General features: G+C 35.0%; 2 protein-coding genes across 3 annotated transcripts; one reads left to right on the forward strand and one right to left on the reverse strand.

The window, feature by feature from the left end:
* The first annotated feature begins 165 nt into the window (after positions 1 to 165).
* LOC113396488 (trifunctional enzyme subunit beta, mitochondrial) lies at positions 166 to 19,009 on the forward strand. Of its 2 annotated transcripts, XR_010309675.1 has the most exons (12): positions 166 to 367; positions 766 to 937; positions 2,445 to 2,632; positions 3,235 to 3,422; positions 3,866 to 4,040; positions 4,465 to 4,595; positions 4,743 to 4,844; positions 5,401 to 5,514; positions 5,741 to 5,815; positions 6,179 to 6,256; positions 6,433 to 6,672; positions 18,999 to 19,009. XR_010309675.1 is itself a non-coding variant. In XM_026634439.2 (11 exons), exons 1-11 carry the CDS (start codon positions 304 to 306, stop codon positions 6,565 to 6,567), a joined length of 1,422 nt encoding a protein of 473 aa, XP_026490224.2. In that variant the 5' UTR covers positions 166 to 303; the 3' UTR covers positions 6,568 to 7,140. The 2 variants fall into 2 exon arrangements, 1 of the variants encoding a protein (XP_026490224.2); XM_026634439.2 differs by lacking the exon at positions 18,999 to 19,009 and having other exon boundaries at positions 6,433 to 7,140.
* On the reverse strand, positions 7,879 to 23,446 carry LOC113396478 (uncharacterized). Its single transcript, XM_064219010.1, has 20 exons — positions 22,933 to 23,446; positions 20,195 to 20,434; positions 19,584 to 19,691; positions 18,434 to 18,655; positions 17,753 to 18,021; positions 17,450 to 17,547; positions 17,196 to 17,343; positions 16,703 to 16,860; positions 15,960 to 16,161; positions 15,477 to 15,620; positions 14,986 to 15,180; positions 14,685 to 14,821; positions 13,024 to 13,204; positions 12,803 to 12,919; positions 12,516 to 12,661; positions 12,187 to 12,340; positions 11,692 to 12,012; positions 11,397 to 11,492; positions 11,079 to 11,297; positions 7,879 to 10,544 (listed from the first exon to the last, which is right to left on the reverse strand). Exons 1-20 carry the CDS (start codon positions 23,090 to 23,092, stop codon positions 10,419 to 10,421), a joined length of 3,441 nt encoding a protein of 1,146 aa, XP_064075080.1. The 5' UTR covers positions 23,093 to 23,446; the 3' UTR covers positions 7,879 to 10,418.
* Positions 23,447 to 24,426: the final 980 nt, after the last annotated feature.

A 24,426-nucleotide genomic window follows, 5' to 3' on the forward strand; every position in this document is an offset into this window, starting at 1 on the left:
AAAATAGAATTAATAATAAAATAGGAAATATTTTTTTTATAATATTTTAATTTAATTAAATAAAAACTATTAACACAAAATTGTCTTTCACTTGTGTATAATATATTTACATATTTCATGTCTAACATAGTTTCCGAACGAATACTTGCAAAGTGGATGTCTCTCCCCTCACTGACAGGTCAGAGTCCAACTTTCTAGTAGTTTTTAATAACTTTTTTGGGTTGTAATATTTTTAATTTGTATTTATTTTTGCAGAAATAAGTAGAAAATTCAATATAAGCCGCTATTAATATAAAGAGAGTCATGGCATCGCAAGTGGCAAAATCTTTTATAAAAGCGGCTCGTCCGTCTTCCACCGCGAAATTCGGTAATTTTTCTATATTAATAAATGTTTATTAACGATATATTGATCTGATCATATTTACATATACAAGTCATAAAATTAATTCTAATTTCATTTTATTAAAAATTAGATTATTACGAAGTATTTTAACATCATTCACGAAGAGTAAACTTTGGACTCAAAAGTTGGCAATAATTATCAATTATATTAATAATAACTGGACTTTGTTCTGACTATTTATTAATATATTAAGTACAAATTATGCTTTTATATATAATTAGTTGGGAAATAAAACCTTAAAGTGTGTATTTATAATTATCACACTAAAACAGCAATGTATTTTGGGATCTTTCACTTTATTATTTATAAAGAATCTTTTCACGAGTTCGACGGTGACGATTTTTTATTCTATCGATAATCAGACACGGCCAGGCGAGCTTTGAGTGTGGGAGCAGCTTTACATCAGAAGAAAACTCTGCCAGACAAGACCGGCAAGAATGTGGTACTTGTGGATGGAGTCAGGACACCATTCTTGGTTTCGTTTACAGACTATGCCAAGATGATGCCACATGAACTGGCCAGACATTCTTTACTGTGAGTTACTACACAAACATAATTTCATATGAAACAGTCTTTAATGATTAAAGCTGATTTGATTGCATATTGGTTAAATTTTCATTTTTTTCTATGCACTGGTTTTAGTAGTTTTTTTTAAATATGTAATATTTTTGTGGCACATTGTCTTTTGTGGTCTTTCGTGAATCTTCTCTATTTTATTGTCCTCATTCAAAATCAAAATATTTTTTGATCGAGTAAGTTCTATCAAGGATTTTTGATAAAGTTTAATATCGAGCTACCACCATTTTAAAATGTACATTTGTCCGAGAATAATTGGCCAAAAGGCAGAATGTACATTTAAAAATCATATGTATTAACATATATATGAATGTATGTTACATATGAACATAAACAAATGCCACATTGTTTATAAGAGTGGTTAATGTTGCTCATGGAATCAGAATTCTATTTTAATTTTTGTAAGATGGCAATATCTCAATCAACATCTCATATATACTATGTATATAATGAGATTTTGAACATATATTATAACATAATGATACAATCTAGTACCAACGGAGGCTCCACAGAGCAGATCTATTGCTTTGCTTTTTGCCGTCACCTGTTGAACTAAAGCATCTCATACTCAACAATTATTGACATTTAAAACTTGAATTTTTTTTATTTTTATTATGCTATCAAACTGATTTTGTATATTATTTAATAAATACACGAACAGTATAAAAAATAAACATTTTAACCAATATATAGAAATAGAGTTAACGTTTTTACATACAGACAGAACATAAGAAGTGGTTGAAATAAATGCTCATATTTAAGTTATATATAAGTTTTTCAAAAAGAAATAGCCAAATATCCCTTCCTCATATAATTGAAAAATAGGCCAAGTGTGAGTCGGACTCGCGCACGTAGGGTTCTGTACCATTATTGTTATTGTTTATATATTTTTAATTTTATTATTTTTTATTAAAGTAAATATACAATTTAGTATTTCGTTAATATTTCAAGTGCCTACCTGTTGCCATTTATTGATATTGAGCAAAAATAGGCAAAGTATGATGGATTCTTCCTTAAATATTTATTTTATTTGGTTTTTAGTGTTTGTTGTTATAGTGGTACCAGGAATACAGTTTTTTAAAAAAAAAACTATATTAGCTAACGCGGTTCTTGAGATACAGCCTGGTGATGGACAGACAGCAAAGTCTTAGTAATAGGATATCATTTTTACCCTTTGGGTATGGAACCCTAAAAACGCTTATTAATGTTTGAAATAAAAGTTAAAAAATAAAACATCAACCTTGGTAAATAGCAACATTAACATTATATTCTCTTTGTAAATTAGTTTGTACCATCTGCTGGGTAACTCAAGCACAATGCATGCTCATTGGTCGAATGCCATCAGTTTTCCTGTTACACATTTCCAACCCTTACCATGAAATTATTTCCACAGATTACAGACATAAAAGATATGCATACAGATCTAGTATTAGCATAATAAATGAAACTTTTTTTCTTTATATAGTGGCCTGCTCCAGAAAACCGGTGTATCCAAGGAGATTATAGACTACATAGTCTATGGTACAGTCATCCAGGAGGTGAAGACATCGAACATTGGACGAGAAGCTGCCCTGGCTGCTGGCTTCAGTGACAAGACACCCGCTCACACTGTCACCATGGCTTGCATATCATCTAACCAAGCTATTACCACTGGTTAACAAACAAATACACTAATTTTTATTAACTACTTGTTTGATACTCTCTTTTTTTTTTTCAATGTATTTTGCAAATAGGCAAAGATAAAACAGTTCAGTACCATTTATTTAACTTTTTTTAGTCTATATTTATTTTATGTAAAAAACAAATTAAAATAATAATAATTTTATTGTATATTTATGCTTTGCTCAAACTTTCTATAATAATAATTGTTGCATATCTACCACCAATGGCTGTCTCATACTTGTCTATGTATGTGTGTTAATCTTTTCCAAATGGGTATACTAAATTCTAAACATCCCACATAAATTGTTGATGTTCCTTTGTGGCTCTGATGAGCCATGATAAAAAATTTATACTGAATTATAATAATTCTCAACACATACTACATATATAGGGTTAAAGCAAAGTGTTGGTGATGGTAAACAATGGTACTATGGAGGACATATATATGTTTTAAATCGTATCTATGCCCCATTAAATTCAATTACCCCTCCATTTAAGCTTAAAGCTTGTATTTGGCTGGAGACGAAAATAGCCTAAGGATTCAGGATTTTGACAAAATATAAGTTCAAACTGTCATACTGTAATTGTTCCAGGCGTGGGCATGATAGCAGCCGGTGCCTACGATGTGATTGTAGCCGGTGGTGTGGAGTTCATGTCGGACGTGCCCATCCGTCACTCGCGCAAGATGAGAGCCTTGCTGCTGAGACTCAACCGCGCCAAGACTCCGGCTCAGAGGCTGTCGCTCATAGCCAGCATTCGACCTGACTTCTTCGCGCCTGAGGTACAGTCAACACCATCGATGTGCTCATTATTTACAATGATAACACAGATAGTAGGTATTTCAATTAGATTTGTGGGATAAATTAATGGGATTTTAACTTCAGTGAGATTTTTTATGTGCTTTTTCCATACTTATAAGTTACATACGTTTCTTCAATTTGGGACAAATGTTATTTTTCATGCTAAGCAATATGATCTTGCAGCATCCGGTGGGGTTAAAACTGTCCTGATGTATGAGAAAATTTACAAAACTATTGATGTAATTGGTGATTTGTCTAAAGCATTTCATCGGTCATAACAGGAAACGCTTTCATTTAAAATAAAATAATAAGTCAAAGATTTCGACAGGCTACCGTTAATCTCAAAATCTTCTGGGGCCATGTTAGAAACGAGTGTCCCACAAAAATGACGTTGCGTTCATTCATTCATTGACGTTGAATTCAGCTGCCGGCCGTGGCCGAGTTCTCGTCGGGCGAGACGATGGGCCACAGCGCCGACCGGCTGGCGGCCGCGTTCGGCGCGTCGCGCGCGGAGCAGGACGAGTACGCGCTGCGCTCGCACGCGCTGGCGGCCGCCGCGCAGCGCGCCGGGTACTTCACCGACCTCATCCCCGTCAAAGGTGAGGAAGGACAGCGGATTACTGTTACTGACGTTACTGATGACGCCATTCTGTCAGGGCGGCGAATAGTTCGTCGTAAAGAAGGGCTACTCGCGAAAAGTCAACGTAACGGGGATGTGAACGCCGTCGTGATACTGCCAGTTCCAGGGATCCGTCGGGCGATCAAAACCATCGAGTAAAATCTGCTGAACAAATTTTGAAGTTTTTGGGATTCAATTATTAAATTTAAAATCTTTTGTTTTCAATTTTAGCTTTAATCGCAGGAGACGGAGTTATAATAATAATCTTATTCAAAGCACCCAATGGATGATAATAATAATAAATTCTAAATACATAAAATATTTAATCTAAATTGGACTGTGACCGAGTAACTAGTTACCATGGGTATGTGTACGTATAAACTAAAACGATAACCCTGTCACAGTGGAGGGCAAGGACGGTTTGGTGGACAAAGACAACGGGATCCGAGTGTCGACTCCCGAGCAGCTCGCCAAGCTGAGACCAGCCTTCATCAAGCCGCACGGCACCGTCACTGCCGCCAATGCCTCATTCCTCGTAAGTTACTGAATCTCATAATACTTTATAACATCTAAGATTCACCATTCATCTAAAGTTTTGTCGAAGTAAAGTAAGTAATTATATATTTATATATGGAATGGTATGTTTATGATGAGTTTCATAATAAAAGTGAATATGACACAGACGGACGGCGCGTCGGCGTGTCTCGTGATGTCGGAGGCGAAGGCTAAGGAGCTCGGACTGAAGCCCAAGGCCTATCTGCGGGACTTCACCTATGTTGCCCAGGTAAGTATTTACAGCTCTAAAGAATATCGAATAGCGAAATATATGTTTGAGAAATTTTGCTTCTTCAAACAATTATCTTAAGTCTTTTAAATAGAATTTCATATATATTTTGAAAAAGAATCTACTGATTAAGAACTAGAGGTGTTACAATAATATTACAAATTAATATCAATCTCAGGTCATACGATATATTCCATGATAGACAAAGCTATCCACATATTTCCCGAGAATACTGTATTTATGAACGTTATTGACGACCATGCACTGCTATTAGTCTGTACTAATATTAAAATTAAATAAAATTTGTTTGTTTGTATATGGGGCGTAATCTTCGAAACTAATAATCCAATTCTAAAAATGTATTCACTAGTACAGAGATACATACTGCTGAATGCTATAGGGTATAAATTATGCTGTGCGAAGCTGGGCGGGTAGCCAGTATATGTATAAGTAAGCTGAAGTACAGATGATTATTAAGTTACCTTAAAATAAATCATTTTTATAATAAAATTATAAAAATAAGTTAATTATATTAATTTTGTTACTATGACGACAGGATCCCGTGGACCAGCTGCTGCTTGGACCCGCATACGGCATCCCCAAGATCCTGGACAAAGCCGGACTCAAGCTCAGCGACATCGACACCTGGGAGATTCACGAGGCCTTCGCTGTAAGTCCCAAGATATGCTCATAGTTTAGCTTTACTCTAGATTCGATAACTTGACACTTAAACCGTTTCATAAACAATGTTTTATAGAGTTTTATATAAATGCTTAGTTCAAAAGAATAAACTTTAAATATAATTAAATAATACAGTTATCTTTGAATATTATCTTTACTTAGTGACTACTAAGGCTCTTCATATGTGATTTTTAATCTGTAACGAATTTTCGTAGGGTCAAATTTTGTCCAACTTGAAGGCTCTGGACTCTGATTGGTTCGCTCAGACTTATCTCGGACGTCAATCTAAGGTTTGTTGTTTAAATATTTTATTTTATTATTACTACGACCGAAATAAAAATACATTTTTTGTCAATGAAAGTAAAACTACCATTACATTATTCCTTACAGGGTAATAAAATGAATAGATAATTAACTGTACTTCTATAGTAATTTCTTTTTACGTAATCGGAAAATAAAATCTCTGTATCTGTATCAAATATACTTTGAGGGCTTAACTCACAAGTCTAACATCGAACAATACAATAAGCATAAATGGGAAATAAATTACCTTAAACTTGCATCCTCTAACAAATTGATAACTATCAGACGATATGGTCATACTGTTTCTACGATGATGACTTGTTTTAATAATATACATATTATGTTTACAGGTGGGATCTCCCGATTTAGACAAATGGAACAAATGGGGTGGTTCCCTGTCTATCGGACATCCCTTCGCTGCCACCGGGGTAAATATTCGATTATTTCATTACATATGTGAACGCATATTACTACAAGTTCTATCTATAATGTCCTATATGAAAATCAACAAATATAAATAAATCAATTTCCTCGTACTATCTGCCTTTATTTCTTCTCCCGTGTTAGCTATATAGTATAAACAATAATTTTGATTTGGTCCCAGGTGCGGCTGGCTATGCACACCGCGCACAGACTGGTGCGCGAGGACGGCCAGCTCGGCCTCATCTCGGCGTGCGCGGCCGGCGGGCAGGGAGTCGCCATGCTGCTCGAGAGGCATCCCGACGCGACTGCCAACTAGACCATCGCAGGAGAGTAATGATGCGTAAAATGTTAAATTATCCACAGAACCGATAGTATCTAGATTAAAATATTAATTTTTCTAATCTCATTCAAATTGTATGGACGTCATTGGACAAATTAATTTTTTTCGTATTAAAACTCTCAACTCGAGTTACCTCCACGAAATTTAGCATGCAAATTAACTTTGTTCATTATTTAATATACTAATGACTACTTAAATTTGAATTTGGAACGGAAACTAAAGGTGCTTAGTCTACTGTTAGTCGTAAACAACATTACAAATATTTTATTGAAATATAAAATAATTTAAACTTCGTTATAAATCATTACTCTTAATTTAAAATTGTATTTTTGTGTAAATCCTTTGACATCTTCCTATCGAGCCAAAATATTTGTATTCGGCGATTTGTGGCTCTCATTTACGTTTTATTAAACTCGATATGTCGAAATTATGTTAATCATTCTCCATGTTATTAGTAGTTAAGAGAAAATGTATGTATTTTTGATGATTATTTATAGAACTGCTTGTTTAATAAATATAAAACAATAAAAGATGTTTTCTTTCTTGTAACATTTATTTCATTTTATAAAAACCAAATATATTTATAGTACACGTCAACATAACTAAAACACTATAAAAATACATTGGGTATTTACTTTGCCAGCGATTTACATATATTTGTATATAAAAGCGAATATTAAATAAACTATATTAAATATGGCGGCGTGTCTATGAAAATTGAAGTGTATGCCTGGCTACCATAGACACTACTCCGCTAGTGACTATCAAGACACTTTTCATAGGCACGCCGTCACATACACAATATATTCATGATAGAAAATCCAATGATTTTATCCTTATGTTTGACGAATACAATTTATATTTCCTATTATTCATAGAAATACTAATAAGCAATTTCTGATGATGAAATGGTTCTAAGAATCAAGATGACATTAGTGTTATTCTCTGAGCCAATACGCTTTCATGTAATATTTCTTTTTATATACATCGTTTCGTTACACTGGCCCACTTTTACACCAGAGACTACCTCCTAAGACGGATCAGCAGAGCAATTATTACAACTATTTAAAGTTCAATGAATGTGGCCAGTTTATTAACTAAAATATTTTCATGTACATAATATTAATGTGTATGTCTAACATTATTTGTAAAATGTGTTAGTCGTGCGTTAACAAAATCATTATGCGATTGCTACAATTATACATAACCAATACTCTTTTTATATAAAACAGTATCAAACTGAACTAATGTCATAGCTTATGTCGATAAGGGGAAATGAAACAATGGTTACAGGGCAACGATTTATTGAGTCGCCTTTACTTCCTAGTATTTATATTAAACTAATAAACGGAGCCGGTCGCGGCGGGCGCCGATACAAATTATACATATTTACAAGGGCGCCTACCAAACTTACCCCAACTAAAAACTACAATAAAAATACAAATCATCTTTCGAAAGGAGATTATAAACAATAGACCAGTGTCTAAGCTACGAAGCCAGGCTTTCGTATCATTTACGGATTCGAATCGAATAATAATTTAAAAATATAAACGCCTTCATGTTATTCAACCTTAATATATTGTAATATATTTATTAAATAATTGTCACAGCTATTTTCTGCTATTTATTTGTGTTACATATTGCCTAAGATATCATTTGTTTCTATAAAAACTACCGAATACGAAAATTTATATTTTTTCATAAAATCTATATCTAAAACTATATTTTTCCTTTTTGTGATTACACTCTCGCCGATAAACGTATTTTTCTACAAATATATAAGTTATTAGGACTTATTTATCAGGTAATTTGTATTGAATCAACGCGATATCTTCACTAGAGTGTAATCGTAAAAATATTTGATACACGGAGTTTAGGTACGAGTGTTTTAATAAATGTTTTTATTTCAAAATTTCACTATCATCTTAGCTAATTTAATTGAGATTGAAACTTGCTACATTAAAAAGAATCACAATTTTATAATATTTCGTTTAATAGTCAAATCCTAATATGTCAAATAATAAAAAACGTCTCCAAACACGTTTGTCATAGAACAGAAAAAAATATTTAAAAGTAATTTTAACGTAAATCAAAAGTAAATCACTTTCATAATTGATAATTTTAAACAAAATAAGTTATCACAAAAAACATTGTAAGGTGAACATTTATGAGTAAATTGAAACAGTTGCGAGACAAATAGCAATTATTTACTTTAATCTATTTCCAAGACATATAAAAAATTCTCAAAATGTATTTATTATTCAATATTTTTTAATAACAAATACATGAATGATAAATTAAATTATTTTTTGTGAACTTCCAAGTTAGATATATTATAAATTTTGAATAACATGTATATTAAGGCGTATTTCAGATTTTCCATTTTAACACAATGGATAGATCTACTCAGTCATGAAGGCGCGCTCCTCTACGATAAATTATTATCGGCGTGCATTAGCATGAGTGAATGACGCTCGTGCTTACACGATGTCTTAGTGTGCGTGAGACGACTAAAAGGCAACAAAAAACGCAAATCAAATTTTTTTTTATTAATGCACGCCGATAATTAGATGTGGAGGCGCGCACCCACGTCAGTGAACAGATCTATACAATTCTGTGTAATCATAATTTATATGTCAATGACTAAGTGTATGACAGACAATCTAACTCCATCAAAATGGCGGAAACCTTCTTTTTTATGAAATGACAAAATCGAATCAAAATAGACATATCACAAAAGACGTAATTAACAAAACAAATTTTAGAAATATTAAATTTATTTATTAAAAAATGACGTCTAACTTTTGATAATTTTTTAAAGAAAATTTCCCGCCATTTCGATGACAATTGCGACTTTTTTTTTAAACAAAATGAATACCTCATGTATCTATGGTAAAGGTCAAAAACTACAGGCTGATCGATATAATATTTACAACCTTAGACATTAAAACTAAGAAGTTAATCAATTAACTTTATATAGTTATTTCATTGCGTCATATAATAATATGAAATGGATGAATTTGAATAAAAATATATCTCTCGCTACGACTTAAGACTATAAGAACACCCACGGGTTTTTTAAACTATTGTTATATTGTTTTTTTTTTTAATAAGGCTATATTATATAATATGTTAGAGGCTAAAAATACAGAAGGTATTTTAGATATGATACATGTTGTAAACTGTTTAATTAATAGATAAAATTAAATATCAGATTATTATATTGTTCCTTTTAAACAATGTTCTAATACATTTAATGAAATCGATGACAAGTGTTTCTTTATTTTTATTTGATTCAAAATAATTTTAAATTAATACATACAAACATATAATTCTTATTTAAATGATAGTTTTGAAAAAAACATTTACTTATTGTACTCATTTTTTATAATCTGTAACTTTGACACAAAGTTTTATCTTTTTTTTTTATAAAATTTCAAATTTAGATTATATAATCTTGTTTCCTCATCTCACTTCAAGTATTGCAAATTATTAAATTATCAGCCCACTGACAAATCTATTCATATATAATAATTGCATTTGTATATCAACTTTGATATATATTTTTTGACTGTATAATTTCCAATAACTTGAGATAAAAACTGCATGTTGTCTAAGCACTGAAGTTAACCCGTCTCGGGTGTATTTTTTAACTCAATAAAATCGTAGTCCTTTTCGTTACACCGACCCCTGCCCGGGACACGAATGACATTTTATTTATATATATAGTCTATGACTGACCCCACTTTTGTACATGTTTGTCAGTCACATATGCCTCGATGTGCGTTCAGGGGTCCTGCACCAACATAGTGTCGCGGGTGTGCGCACTACTGGAAGTCTGCGAGTGATTGCCGCCAGGTTGCGTGGAAGGGGATGCGCAGCAATTTTAGTTTGGTGTTCGGAAGTTGAGCTGACAGAAGCCGTTGTAGAGTCGGGATCGGGAGTATTTCCACCTGGAAAATGATATTTGTATACTGATAACTATAAATAAGAAATTCCATATCAAAATGCTTTTTGATCTCTTATGTGTTAGACTAGCAGTGACCCACTCAAATTACGATGATTGTCGGACAGCCAGTGAAGTTGTTCGTACCTATGGCGAGCCAGCCATAAACAGGTGGTTATTAAGCAGGAATCGTAGGGTAGTAAGTACCTGAGGCGAGCAACCCAACAAGCGAGTATTGTGTACATGTAATTAGCCATCAACGGTGCAATAGTCGAATATATGGTGGTGTGCACCTCCGGCAGACCAGACGGGCGGGCAACGATGACGTGGTCGCCAGGCAACAAGTGGGAGCGCTTAGTACCTGTGGCGAGCCGACCACGGAGAAGTGGTCGTCGGTTTACAAGTTGCGGACGTTGAGTACCTGCGGCGAACCAATCGCGGTGCGTTGTTCGACGGTCGACGAAGGGCGAGCGGTGTGTACCTGCGGAGGGCCAGCCACGGTGCGTTGTTCGTCGGGCGGCGATTGGCGGGCGGTGTGTACCTGCGGCGGGCCGACCACGGTGCGGTGATCGTCGGGCAGGCGACAGCCGGGTACGGGTTTGAGTACGGGAATGCACTCGCCGACGTCGCGCCGCTTGCCTTCGCCTTCGCCCGCTTCACACTGGTCTATGAATAATTCAGTAACGCGAAGCAACTCGATAGTCACGCCCCACATCAGATGCGTCAACGTATCCTTCAGTCGAAGTACACCGCTTAATACCTGGGAGTAAATTGAAAATGATATTAAAATATAATAAAATTATAATTTTTTTAGAAAATTTAATCTTAAACTACACGAATTTACTTAAAAAAGCCTCACCTGTTTGTTGGTAGTCGCAGATTGTGACACATACGTCGGTATAATGAGCAGTCTCTGAATGTTTTTACATTCCGCGAGAGCATCATCGAATCCAACCTGTAGAGAAAAATATATTTACAAAATTATATAATTAAGCAAAGAACAATACTTTATCTATAAACGTCGTTTGGAGAATGATTAGTTAAACAATGCTTGAACAATGATTAAAATAAAATTATGTAGACAGAAATAATGAAATCAATGTTTGACTAAACTTCCGCAAACAACGTTTATATGGTAGTTGGTATATGCTGACCTTTACATCAAAATTAACAAGTTCGAGTCTGGTTAACTTTGGCAACGCTGAAAGCGCTCTTAGAAGCGCTGGTGCGGCACAATGAGACACTCCTCGCTCTAGTCGCAACCTCCGCAGTTTAACCAACTTGCCCAGAGCCGTTGCAAATGATCCACCGAAGGAACATTCGCCTAGCTCGAGTGATTCCAGCTGTTCAAGCTGTCCGACTACTTCACATGCACACCAACCAAGCTCTTTGATCGATGTTAGTGATAAATGTTGCAGACGTGATAGTGAAGACAGGGAATGTAGGTCGCGGGTTAGGGATAGTCCAGTTAGGCTCTGTAACAAAAATAAATGTTATTCGTTTTTTTATATAGTTTGTAAAAATTGATTAACGAATAGTCATAATAGTCATCATATGCCTTTCAAGTGTAAAGCACATAGTTACTTCTTTTAATTGTAGAGCTCGGAAATTGTACATATTTGCAAGTACCAAAGATTAACAATCATCACCTTGAGGCGCAGCAGCTCGAGGCGCGGCAGGCGCGCGAGCGGCGCAGGGTCGAGGCGCGCGTCGCGGATGGCGGGCGCGGCCAGCGCGCGCAGGCCGGGCAGGCGCTCGCACGCCGCCTCCACCGCGCGCGCCGGGCAGCGGCACAGCTCCAGCCTGGAATACCACATCTCTTATACCGTGCTCGGACTACTACTGTACTACATTCTATAAACAGGACTACCAGCTACAAATTAATGATGGATAGATAAACTAATAAATATTTTATTAAATTCAACCAAGTTACAGTCACTAACGTATAGTTTATTTAGAGTATAAAATTTTAATTTACCTCTCGAGCGTATCTACGGAGCCGATGTGCTCAGCGAAGTGATCCCAGAAGACTGTGTCGTTGGGTGGTAGCAACATCTTACGCAGGTCCAACCATCTCGTTCCGTGACTCTTTAACGCTGCACATAAACCTCCCCAGTCGCTAACCTGCATAAAAGTGAAAAAATATATTTAAATAAAAAAAAGTGCAGCTTTGTGTAAACTCTATATATATATATATATATATATGTTTATATACTCCAACGATCGATATAATATTTTAGGCACCGTCAGATAATAATAACTTACGTGTGAGTTTTTCATCCGTACGTGCCTCCAGAGCGCCGGCGCGGACGCTAGCTGGCGCCACAGCCGACAAACTCGTGCGCAGCGGGCCACGTCGCGCATACCAAGATATTGAAATATCTGAAATAACGAGACTAAATCAATTCACATATCTTTTAATAATTATTTTAATTCGACGGACACCATCAGCCCATAAGAGTAGATAGTCTTGAACGGTAGCATACCTGCACGGCCACGTTGTAGTCGGCGGCGCGCGCGCGCGTGTGGAAGGCGGTGAAGTGGTCGGCGTCGTCGACGCGCGGGCGGCCGCGGCGGCGCGGGGACTGCGCGGGCGGCGCGGGCGCGGCGGGCGGCGACGCGGCGCCGTTGGCCAGCGCGCGCGCGCGCAGGGCCTTGGGCGCCTCGCTGCGAGCACGGGCCGGTTAGTACGAACACGTTCTATTGCCGTAAAACACTCCCCGTATCGCATGCCAAAACTTAACATCATGCCCACCTTAAATTATCGTTTCAACATACTTTTGAGTGGTTCACGCCGATCACTTCCGACCGATATACTTAAATAAAAAAACTTACCAATAATTTCCTTTGGGTTTATGAAAGATAAATTAAAACGAGTAGTTTAAATTTTCAATATTTCTCATTCGTAACATACATATCGTCGCCGAAACGTATACACAGCGACACGTAAAATAGAAAAATAATACAACTTAAGATTACCGCTATTCTTACAGATACTAAACTAAACATTAAGGGTATGAGAATATCACAATTTGACAATAGCTTTTTTGTACATTTAAAAATGGAATTTCGGACCAATTACCGCTCAGTTTAAATACATGTGTTTGACATTTAAATACTTAATACAAGGATTATGTTATGAAGAAACTGTGAAAAATTTATTTACCTATTTCATAATTTTTCAGCATTTCAACAGCAGGAGGAGTAAAGATAAACAAATTTAATGTTTTCATATTCCACGTCCTTTGCAAACATAGATCTGCAATAATGCACTACAAACAGTTTGATTTGACTTGATTAACATTCAAAAGGCAATTATGTGATTAATCCATAATGAATACCGTCAATTGTTTTAAATCTCGATAGTTTCAAGATTAATATTATTTATCTATCTTAACAACTCCTGCCATTGTAATAGACTAATTAGAATTGTGTAACTATAGGTTCATCATTCATATTTTAGAGGATGCTATTATTATTAAATATTCGAATCGTTGTGTAAAATTTAATACAGTAATATTAAAAATTTAAAGATCTACTTCATGCATAATACATCATAATAAAGACATCATTGCAACTAATGTTAATTGGAGTTCCGATACAGTCTTCCTTTTTATAAAGCTAAATAAATATAGATTAAAAATATAATCATCGTAGTTATTATATACAAAGTATCATCTGTTCCCGGCACATATTTTTCTGTTGACGTTCATCTGTAAAGGAAAATATTATATTAATTTAAAGCTAAAACAATTTATAAAAATAAAAGTTAAAGCTTTTTAATGTTCCACGGCACTGATAACATTCTCTTATTTTAAGAAAAGATTCGGACAATCAGTTAATGTGACAATTTTAATAGACAACATGCTGGTTTACTGATAATGTTTTCGTTTTGTATTTATAACAATCAATATGAATCGTTAAAAATACAAATTTGCACAATTTCGAACCGACGATTTGGGGGTTCGAGCATTATTAATAATTTTATTTATTACTTTTGTCTCCAGGCCACATATTAAGAGTAGATTGCTGTAATTTGCTATAAACTTAAGGAATTTCTCTAGTCAGATGTCTCCTGGCGGCATATCGCTTCAAGTGTATAATAGGTAAGTGGAAATGCCTCGGACCCCGAGCCAGGCGCGGCGGTCAGTGCGGGCTGGCGCGCGCCACGACGATGAACCGGCGGCCGTTGAGCACGGCCAGCGACTGCGGCAGCGCGGGCCGCGGCGGCGCGCCCTTGGCCACGGCCCACACGCGCTCGCCGTCCGGCCCGCCGCCCGCCACCTGCCGCCAAACATTCCGTCAGAACCTGACCACTTACATTTTACTACTATATACTCTGTAACATGCTTACGTAAGTAACAACATTCTAAGATAAATTCTACCGATGCTATCCACTTTGTTGTGACTCGTATATATATAAGTTGGGATACCAATTAATACTTTACCTTCATCCTCAAGAGCACTCTTTTATCATTCTTTGGCACCTTCGTCGGTACCGGCACCGGCAGTCGCCTGGCACCAGTGTTGGACATGTTTGGTAGGGCGGTGATCAATTGGGGATGGGTCACACTAGTGGTGACGCCTGTTTTATTATGGACGACTGGAGGTTCCAGTGGTGGTGACGTTGATTTCCGACAGTTCTAAAAGTAATTATTTTAATTATAGTAAATTAATTATTGCGGCATAAATATGAAAAAAAAACAATTACCTAACAATAATTCACGCAATTTAAATTGAATGCTGTTCACATCCCTTATTTTTTTTTTAATAATTTCATAATATTATAATCACATATAATAGCATATAGTTGCCTACCATTTAATCGAATAAGATAATCTTCTAATAGCCGAATTGATTACCATCAATACTTTTACAGAGCCATATCTACAGATTAGGCCACTCAAAACAGTCAGTCAATGACGAAGGAGCTACAGACCTTGCAGAGGAAGCGGTCGGGCGCGGCGTGCGCGCAGCCCACGCAGGCGGGGTGGTACAGGCACAGGCACGCGGCGCACGCCAGCGACGGCACCGCGCCGCGCCCGCACGCCATCGAGCACGGCTGCTGCACCTGGCGCGGCACCTATAATACGAGAGACCGATAGGTGTCGTGGGTCACCCGTCTGGACCGACGTCGCTTTCGCTATATATTATGTATTAAATAGCATACACGTCGAATACATTAGCCACGTTCGAGAATAATTAAGTAACTATGACAAAATTGTATATAAAAATTCTGTGTCAATTTAAACAATACGCTTTTTCTTTACGTGACGATTTCTGCCAGTTCACTACAGTAAAGCCGCGTAAACGAACTTCGTCCCTAAAACACATGAATTCACTTATTTGCCCAATTATTGAACAGGACAAATTTTCTATTCCAGCTTTAAAGCTAATTTCCAAAAATACCAAAAAAAATTACCTGATGGTGATGCACCGGGACAGGCTCTCTTTCCGACGCTTGCGCGGCGGGGCTGTGAGGGACGTGCGCGGGATGCGCAGTATGTGCGGAATGTGTGGGGTGCGCAGCGTGAGTAGTATGCGCAGTGGGTGCGGGATGCGCTGGTTGCACAGGTTGCACGGGTTGCACGGGTCGCGGCTGCGGCTGGAGCGGCAGCGGACCCCTGCCGTACCACAGTGTTACCTGCGCCGCCAGCGCTCAGTACCCGCATGCGAGGGTTAATTGCCAATTCTTTGTCAATTAACCCGTCGTTTGCGATATAGGTTGTATGATTTTAATTTAAGACTTTTAAAATAGTATAATTACCTTACGAGCGTTTGCACTATGAATACCAAACGAATATTTTGTATTGTGCTTTATCAAAGATGATGTAAAATATTGTAAAACGATCCATTTTGTTTGAATGTTCAAAAACAACATAAAATACAATGTATTTTAAATTTATTTACACCGTGAACCACTCAAATATATATATGTATACGATCAAAAAAATAACCTTAATAGTCTATTTAGTATAAATCTTTTATATAAAATGGCAACATTTCATTAAAATAACTTTTTGGGTACCATTTAAGTACTAAAAAAATATTGCATATATTTAATTTAATATCAGAAATCATTCAGAAATGAATTAATTTTATAGTTATTATTAATAACTTGAAATTATTATTTTTATTAAAACACACATGCTATTCAAATCATACCTGGGTTTCTTCCATGCTGCAGTGTTGTTGTTGTCTGCTGGTGCTGGCATCTGCTGTTGCGGCTGCGCTTGCGGCTGTTGTTGTGGAGCCGGGGCCTTCTTCACTTGCTTCGGGGTAGTGGTACCATTGCTGCTTAGCCGGGAACCCATTGATTTAACCTATATAAAAAACTTAACGTAATATTTTACACTAATATTATAAATATGAAAGTACCAAATTTGATGAAATTTGGTACGAATCAAGCTGAAACTCCAAGGCAGTAATAGAGGCTAGACTTTTTATCTAATACTTGACGACCGACCACTTAAACGCGGGCGACAATTAGTATTAAATATATTTTATAGCATTATGAAAATTGTCTCATAAAATTGGTTGACGTGTTTAAATGGTACTTTTTTTTAAACCATTAGTTAATTTGCAAATTACATTTCATACCAATAAAATATTCATTATTTTTATGTAATGAAATAAAAATGTATGTTTTCATTTATACCTTAAGTTTAGCAGGTGGTGACTTATGCGTAGCGGGTTCAGGGCTGGCACCTTTAGGTGGTTTCGGCTTAGGTGTCCTCTTCCCATCCAACACTGGTGGAGGAGCAGCTGGTACTGGAGACTCCACGCGTCTGATGACTTTAGCATCACTGTAAATGAATATTTCGGTTTTAGTTGAAATGGAATATCACTTACGAAGTTTATAATCAAGAGAATTTTACTGTTTCTTGTGTTTCTAGAGCAAATTTTACTAACCGTATAATCTCTTTTTCAGGATCATCGATTCCCAATGGTTCTTTGAAGAAAGAGAAGTTTTCTAATGTGAGACCTGTGCCTGACAGATGTTCGGCGACCTGAAACAAAAGTTTTAATTTAAGACTAAATAGTGAACATTATATACATGTATATTATTGATTTTATTACTTGTTGCATTTAGACCATTACACAATCAGTACAATTTACAAAATAATCTATCATCAAAACTAGTATGTCGAATGTTAGGTCTGATCGTCTACGGGATAATCGATTATTTCAATGCACTGCCAACAATGATCCGACCTCCCTCGTGGAGCGCAGCTTCTTCCCGTGCGGCGTGTAGTAGTAGATGTCGGCGTTGCGGCGGCTGGAGGCGTCGGCCGAGGCGCCCACGGCGCGGTACACGAGCTCGCGCCGCCAGCCGCGCTCCAGCGGCACGCGCAGCGCCGGCGCCGACATCTCGGCCGTGGCGCGCCGCCCCCCGCGCGCCGCCGGCGACATGGACGCGTCCGTGGAGCCCGCGCCCTCGCCGTCCGAGCGCGACGACAGCGCCGACGACGGCCGCGAGCTGTCTGGGGGGAGATTCCAATTTATACATTATAGTTGCTTCTGCGGTTCAATACGTGACACCATTTATGATAATATTCTATACACGCGGCTGCTCGCGGGCGGACTATCGCGTTTGTACACCGAGCATAATGAGATTTACGACCTTCCGTTTTCTATTAATCCATTTGTTAGCGGCTCATTGCTCGATGACTGTGATTTAAGTCCAGCGGAGCCTAGATTATCCAGACTAATCATTCTGAGAGATTATCTAGATATAGCCGGTTAATATAATTCATTGAAAAATATATTTATTAAGATTACAAATTGAAGTACCACAAGCAGTATAAGCAAAGCCTGGATAACTGCTTCTCTTTTGTGATAAAAATAGACAATCAGACGGTCATTACTAAATAGATGAGGAGGTACTATTCTCACCAGTACCCCGCCGCTGACGCTTCGCAGCCACTGTCTCCCCGTTTTCATCTGAGAAGCTCCTCACGAAGGCAGTCACCTCCGCCTCGAGATGTTCTGACCACTTGGTACACCCACCTGTGTCTTGGCGAGCTCGTTTACTGGCTCTGATCGCTGGTGTAGCCATGACGCTACGGACTGGTGTGTATGTCTTGATGGCGGCTGACACCTCAGCTTCCAAGCGTTCTGTAATAAAAAGCAATTTGTTTTAATATTTATTTTTGTCACCTCACAATTAACACTTATCAATCATCATGAACAATGAGTCCATAAAGTCATTAAGAGTATAAAATATAAAACCCAATTTTCACATAAAAAACAATTTCAATGACCTACAAAAACCCAACAAATAAAATAGGCAGTCCATATCAAACACAGACTATAAATATATAAATTATCTACAATGAACACAAACAAAAATATGACAAAGACATACTACAGGTAGTTCATATAAAACATATGTATCAAAAGAGTTTTTACCGAATAATCATATATAATTGAAACCCATCATACAGCGAATAAATGAAATCTTCAAAAAAGAAAATAGCATAGTAATAAAACAAGTTTTTTTATGAGATGATATGAAAAAAGAACTAACATTGGTGTATAACCTGACCTACCAATATCGAAGAATGGCATCACAACATGGAGATATTATGGGGTAGGTGAGCGTGCTAACACTCAGTCCTATAATTCAATGTGAAAGATTGTCAAACCAGGGGAACTTTGTTAAGAAACCATAGGTTAATGTGCATTATGACTCACAACACGGCAACTTTATAAAACCATACTGAGAATTTATTAATAGAAAAACCAAATAACTTCCATTGAACCATCTCAGGGTTTGAAACCAGGATCTCAGCTTTATACGATAGCTACTACATCAATGAAACAACAGTTTTATATGTTATTTAGTATACAGACTTAAAAATGTATGTAACTTTGCCAAAAAGTCCCAAAAAAGTTGTTATTGTTTAGTAACATAAGAAATAAAGTATATTGGTACAAAGGAACATATTCCTTATATATGTTTCTTTGAGATATAAAAGTATAAAGTGCTATTTCCAATTTTAAAATAACTGTGGACACATATCTTTTCCCTAAACTCGCTTACCTAAAACTTGACAATATCCAGTCAAACTATTGTGTTCAGTAAGGTCAAAACCTTTGAAACCATCATCACTAGATGTGGATGTTCTCCGTTTAACTTTCCTCTCCTCTTCTGATAAGCATGGAATAATAATAATCATTTTTTATAAAAAAATAATAGTTTAAATTTTAGATAATATATTAAATAGTATATATATATATATCATTCTAAGCACCCCATTCTGGTTTTGCACAGGTGCAATTTATTATTAAATTATTTATAAAGAAAATGATATAATATAAATATGATTTATACCCTATATTACTCAGGAATAATGTATCTTATTACGAGTAAAAAAAGTTTAGAATTGGATCATCAGCTTCAGAGATTAACCTCTATATTACAAACAAACAAATTTTACCTCTTTATAATATTAATATAGATTTAATAACCAATCAGACAATCTGGGTATTGTATAAATCTCTAAAATCTAATTCAACATCTTCTTTAATTAATTAATATATTTAAATTTAACACTATAAGAGAGTCACCTATGATTTAAAAACAGTATCATTAAAATAATATCATTAAAATTCAATGATATTGCCTAAGAGATAGAATAATATCAGACTCACCAATAATGCGACTATAATCTGCGATGCTGCTTTGCTCACAACTGTCGAAACCTTTAAACTCTTCATCTCCACCATCACTAAACGCCGCGGATGCTCTACGTTTGATGCCTCTCGTCACCTCCTCGTCAGGTTCTTTCTGTTCTTCCATTGTCTCTTCCGTTTCTGATTCTTCTTTTATTGGTAAATCAGTTTCATGTAAATTGTCTTTTAATTCATCTTTTGTTTCCACAGCAGATTCATCTAATAGAAAAAAGTTAGTTATTAATATAACAAAATAATAACTTGACTGGTGTTTTGGAAGATTACCTATACAATTTGTGAACATATGGAATATTGTCAACCTTGTATAGTTTAAGAGTTTTTTATACAGTTATTCACAACGCATTAAAAGCTACAAAAATTCCCACTTTTGACAAAATCATAGCAAGTCAATTTGCCCCTCATCGGACAACAATTAACTTACTTAAATTAAATAATTGAAACATACTGTACAATTTTATTATTAAAGTATTTTAAATAATGACTTAATAATCAAGATGATCTTTAACAATCACATCATACCTTTACAGATAACAATCATTATCAAATGAAAAAAAAACATCTAAGGTATGTATTTAAAAATAATTGAAATGTATTTAAAAAAAAATGCATGTCTCTCTCTTAGTGAAATTTATTACATATGGAATTTTAGGCGCCTTCTGTATCTCATTACAGACATTAATTTCAATATCTCAACATAAAATCATAATTATTTTTTTTAGTAAGAATAATCTTTTATATAATTTTGGTTGATTTACAATTCACCCTAAAATCCCATAACATAAATTTCACGTTCAACAAACTTTAATAAGACACATTACTTGGTGGTAAGTCTTTGTACAAGCTCGTTTGGGTAGGTACTATTGTTGTGTTCTAGTTTGAAGGGTAAGTTAGGTTAGAGGTGCATTGGAGATGTAAGGAATGTTTGATATTTCTTGTAGTGTTGATGTCTATAGGTGGTAGTGAGCACTTACCATCAGATCGCCACCACCACTTGTTCATTTGCCAGTTATTTAGACAGTTCATTCTAAGAGGTGCATATATTTATTTAATAATAGCAATTCATTAAAAAAAATAATTAAACTTCAACATATCTTTTTCCAGAGGCTGTTGAAAAGGAACAATATCTGTAATGATTAAAAACCCTCGTCTTATTTGTTTATGCTAATTAAAAGTTAAATCTATTACGACTATTACAAGATTAATTCTCAATTTATTTTTTGGTCCGTTCAAATTCATTGTGCAAAATTAAATACTTTCTCCCATTTACTAAAAAGTTTTACAAATTAATATTGACATCGTCCAAAATGATCTCAAAATACAAATCGAAATACCCCAAAGTATCAAATTATATTATTAAAATAAACTTAAAACCAAACTCGAAGTTAAATAACTAACTTGTTCTATACTGTAATGAATAATAAACTTTAATTTATAATTGTAGAAATTTTATCAGATAACAATATTAATTACAGTACACATGTTTTAGGAAGAGAATTGTTAAATAGTAATTACATATGAAATAGTTTTTCACTGATCTCAATATCATACTTAAAATGATAGTGAATCATGTAAATGAATGTATGTATTTTACCAAGAAGAAGTAATATTTAAATCATTATTTATATAAAAACATAAAAATTGTAAGAAGAATTATGTAATGAATAAGAATATCGAATATGTATAAAAATATAGAGAGAAATAAAATTAGTTTATTTCCTATTCGTAATTTACCAATGGAATTGTACAAAATTACAAAACATCCGTCATTAAAAGACTCAAAACTGGACAAAGCTCTCGTCTCCTCTCGAAGAAAAGTTTAAACCTATTCCACACAGATGCACAGGTTACACGTATACTACTACACTCAATACACATGGGTATTGGCATATTGAATATTTTCCTTCTATGTCAAATCAGAATTTTAAAAGTCTAATATAAACTCAAGATTCCTCGCCTTTTATATAACTGTAAACTCCTCTTAAAGTTCAGGTGCTCTATCTATTGGGCTATCTTGCTCTCATTAAATGTATGAAGTTGAGTTTTATCATTTGAGAAAAAAGTAGCTACTCAATTGTCTGCTTGTTCTTCTTAGTAGATACTACCTTCCAAATAGTGATAGCTTTGCTGTTCATTTAATCCTCTAAAATAATAATGCTAAGACACTCATAGTATCTACTTGACTTAATAAATGTATCAATGCTCGGTATAAATTAATTGATACTCGACTTATAATTCAACTTTATATTTTTTCATATAATATTTAATCAGTGACAATAAGATACTAGAATTACATAAAAGTATTTTAAATTGTATAACATATACATAAAAATCAGCTCTTCCATATGGTAGAAGCTAAAATAGAAGTGACAAAATAATATATCTACATCTCATTAACGGTAATACCAAAGCTATTACAACATTTGACTAAAATAATTACATATCAAACTCGCATTCGCAATTAACATGATTTCTTAAGCAACTGTAATTGGAATATTTACAAATAGCAAGACTGCAGAGTTATTAATGCTAAGAAACTGCTTGGTGTCTTACTAGAGTGTAAAAAGTCATTACTTAGAGTAAAACTTAGATATTCTTACATTAATATAGTTTTAATGAAGTAATAATCTGATAGAAGATGCAGATGTGATGAATGTATGTCAACAAGCAGATAAGAGGTTATGTGAAAGTCAAATTACCTTCAGTAGGTTCCGATGTCGCTTCAGATTCAAGAGCTGAAGGTTCTGCTTGGAGTTCTGAAGCATCAGCGGTCTCCATGGTCTCCGTTTCCGTCTCACCGCCGTCTAGTTTTTGTTCATCATTTGATGCGTTATCACCCACCGCCATTTCGTCCGACATTGTCAAATCTAAATATAATACCGAGATCCACTGTCAGAGCGTAAATAACCACATAACAATCCGTTACGACACTTCACTGCTTCACCCGACAAATTATCAGATATTGTGCGCGTCACAACGAAGATTTCCCGCTATATTGAAAGAGAAAAAAACTTTTGCTAAAATGATCTTAGAGTTCATTAAACGTCTACCTATTTTACATCCCTGCTTCATAAGAACATGTTATTATCTTTAATTATACCAGGAATAAAATATTAATTGGTAAAATTGGAAAATTATATGCAATTTAATCCCAAATACAGTTTCCAAAGGAAAATGTCGGTCATAAACAACATCCGGTCCGACGACGCCACACTGTTTGTCTACTATTGTCTATTTCATTACCCCATTTGTTTTGTCTATGAGTTTTTTATTATTGTTATTTTCTTTATTAATTCTCCTTCATGTATAATAATTTTTTAAATATAAAATAATAAAATGATTTAGAAACATATTATAAAAAACATTTATTAAAAAAAAAATTAGCATGTTTATTGTTTTCATATAGACTCGGCTTACGGATATAAGATAATTACTACTTGTTTAACTTGACAAAACTTTTTTGTCGAATTAAGAATTTAATATATAATACATATTGTACGATTTTTGGTTATAATATAATGTACCTACATCTATATAAAGAGACGTTTTGCAAACACGCATTGTTTGTTTCGATTGGACACAGTCGAGTTACCGAGTTAGTCACAATATATCAGATGGTACGTACATAGATTTTTTATTAACCCTGAGACCATTCTGAAATTCTATTTACATGTAAATAATTTATTCACTAATTAAATTTGATAACATCCAACCTGGATGTTATGGATGAATACAATAGGCTTGTGTGAAGTTAAGCGGGCCCTTCTCGTTCAGTCCTACCCTGGACTATAGTATAACATAGGTTATCCGCTTGAAATGTGAACGGGAATAAGCCCGGGGTAGGATTACTGCTGATTGCAGAATTATACATAAAAAAACAGTATAACACTGACGGAAAAAATTAAATAGTAAGATGAATTATTTATTTTACATACCGTTACTATGACTAGTTATTTTAACGTGACTGTTTGTAATTATGTTAATACTATAAAATAAATTATGAATTAAGATATCGCCAAATATTTTTGTGTTTAATATAGTAAGTATTACATTTTGTAGAACTTATCAAAATTTTAGCCCTGACTGTTAGAATTAGTGTATAAATATATATAATTGGTCATACTTTATTCTAACTACTTAAAGCTGTAATGTAATGTTCTGTATACGGAACCTAGACTTTGCTAAATTAAATT

The sequence above is a fragment of the Vanessa tameamea genome, chromosome 25, assembly GCF_037043105.1.
Source record: "Vanessa tameamea isolate UH-Manoa-2023 chromosome 25, ilVanTame1 primary haplotype, whole genome shotgun sequence".
In the NCBI taxonomy this organism is placed as follows: Eukaryota; Metazoa; Arthropoda; class Insecta; order Lepidoptera; family Nymphalidae; genus Vanessa; species Vanessa tameamea.

Bases quoted from the DNA above. Each gene is read 5' to 3' on its own strand.
- LOC113396488 (XM_026634439.2), top strand. From the start codon at position 304: ATGGCATCGCAAGTGGCAAAATCTTTTATAAAAGCGGCTCGTCCGTCT. The intron at 5,515-5,740 runs GTAAGTCCCAAG...GAATTTTCGTAG, and splicing joins AGATTCACGAGGCCTTCGCT to GGTCAAATTTTGTCCAACTT. The intron at 6,257-6,432 runs GTAAATATTCGA...ATTTGGTCCCAG, and splicing joins ATCCCTTCGCTGCCACCGGG to GTGCGGCTGGCTATGCACAC.
- LOC113396478 (XM_064219010.1), bottom strand. From the start codon at position 23,092: ATGTCGGACGAAATGGCGGTGGGTGATAACGCATCAAATGATGAACAA. The intron at 19,692-20,194 runs GTGAGTCTGATA...CATGCTTATCAG, and splicing joins AGATTATAGTCGCATTATTG to AAGAGGAGAGGAAAGTTAAA. The intron at 10,545-11,078 runs GTACACACCGCC...ATCATTTTCCAG, and splicing joins CCGTGGTCGGCCCGCCGCAG to GTGGAAATACTCCCGATCCC.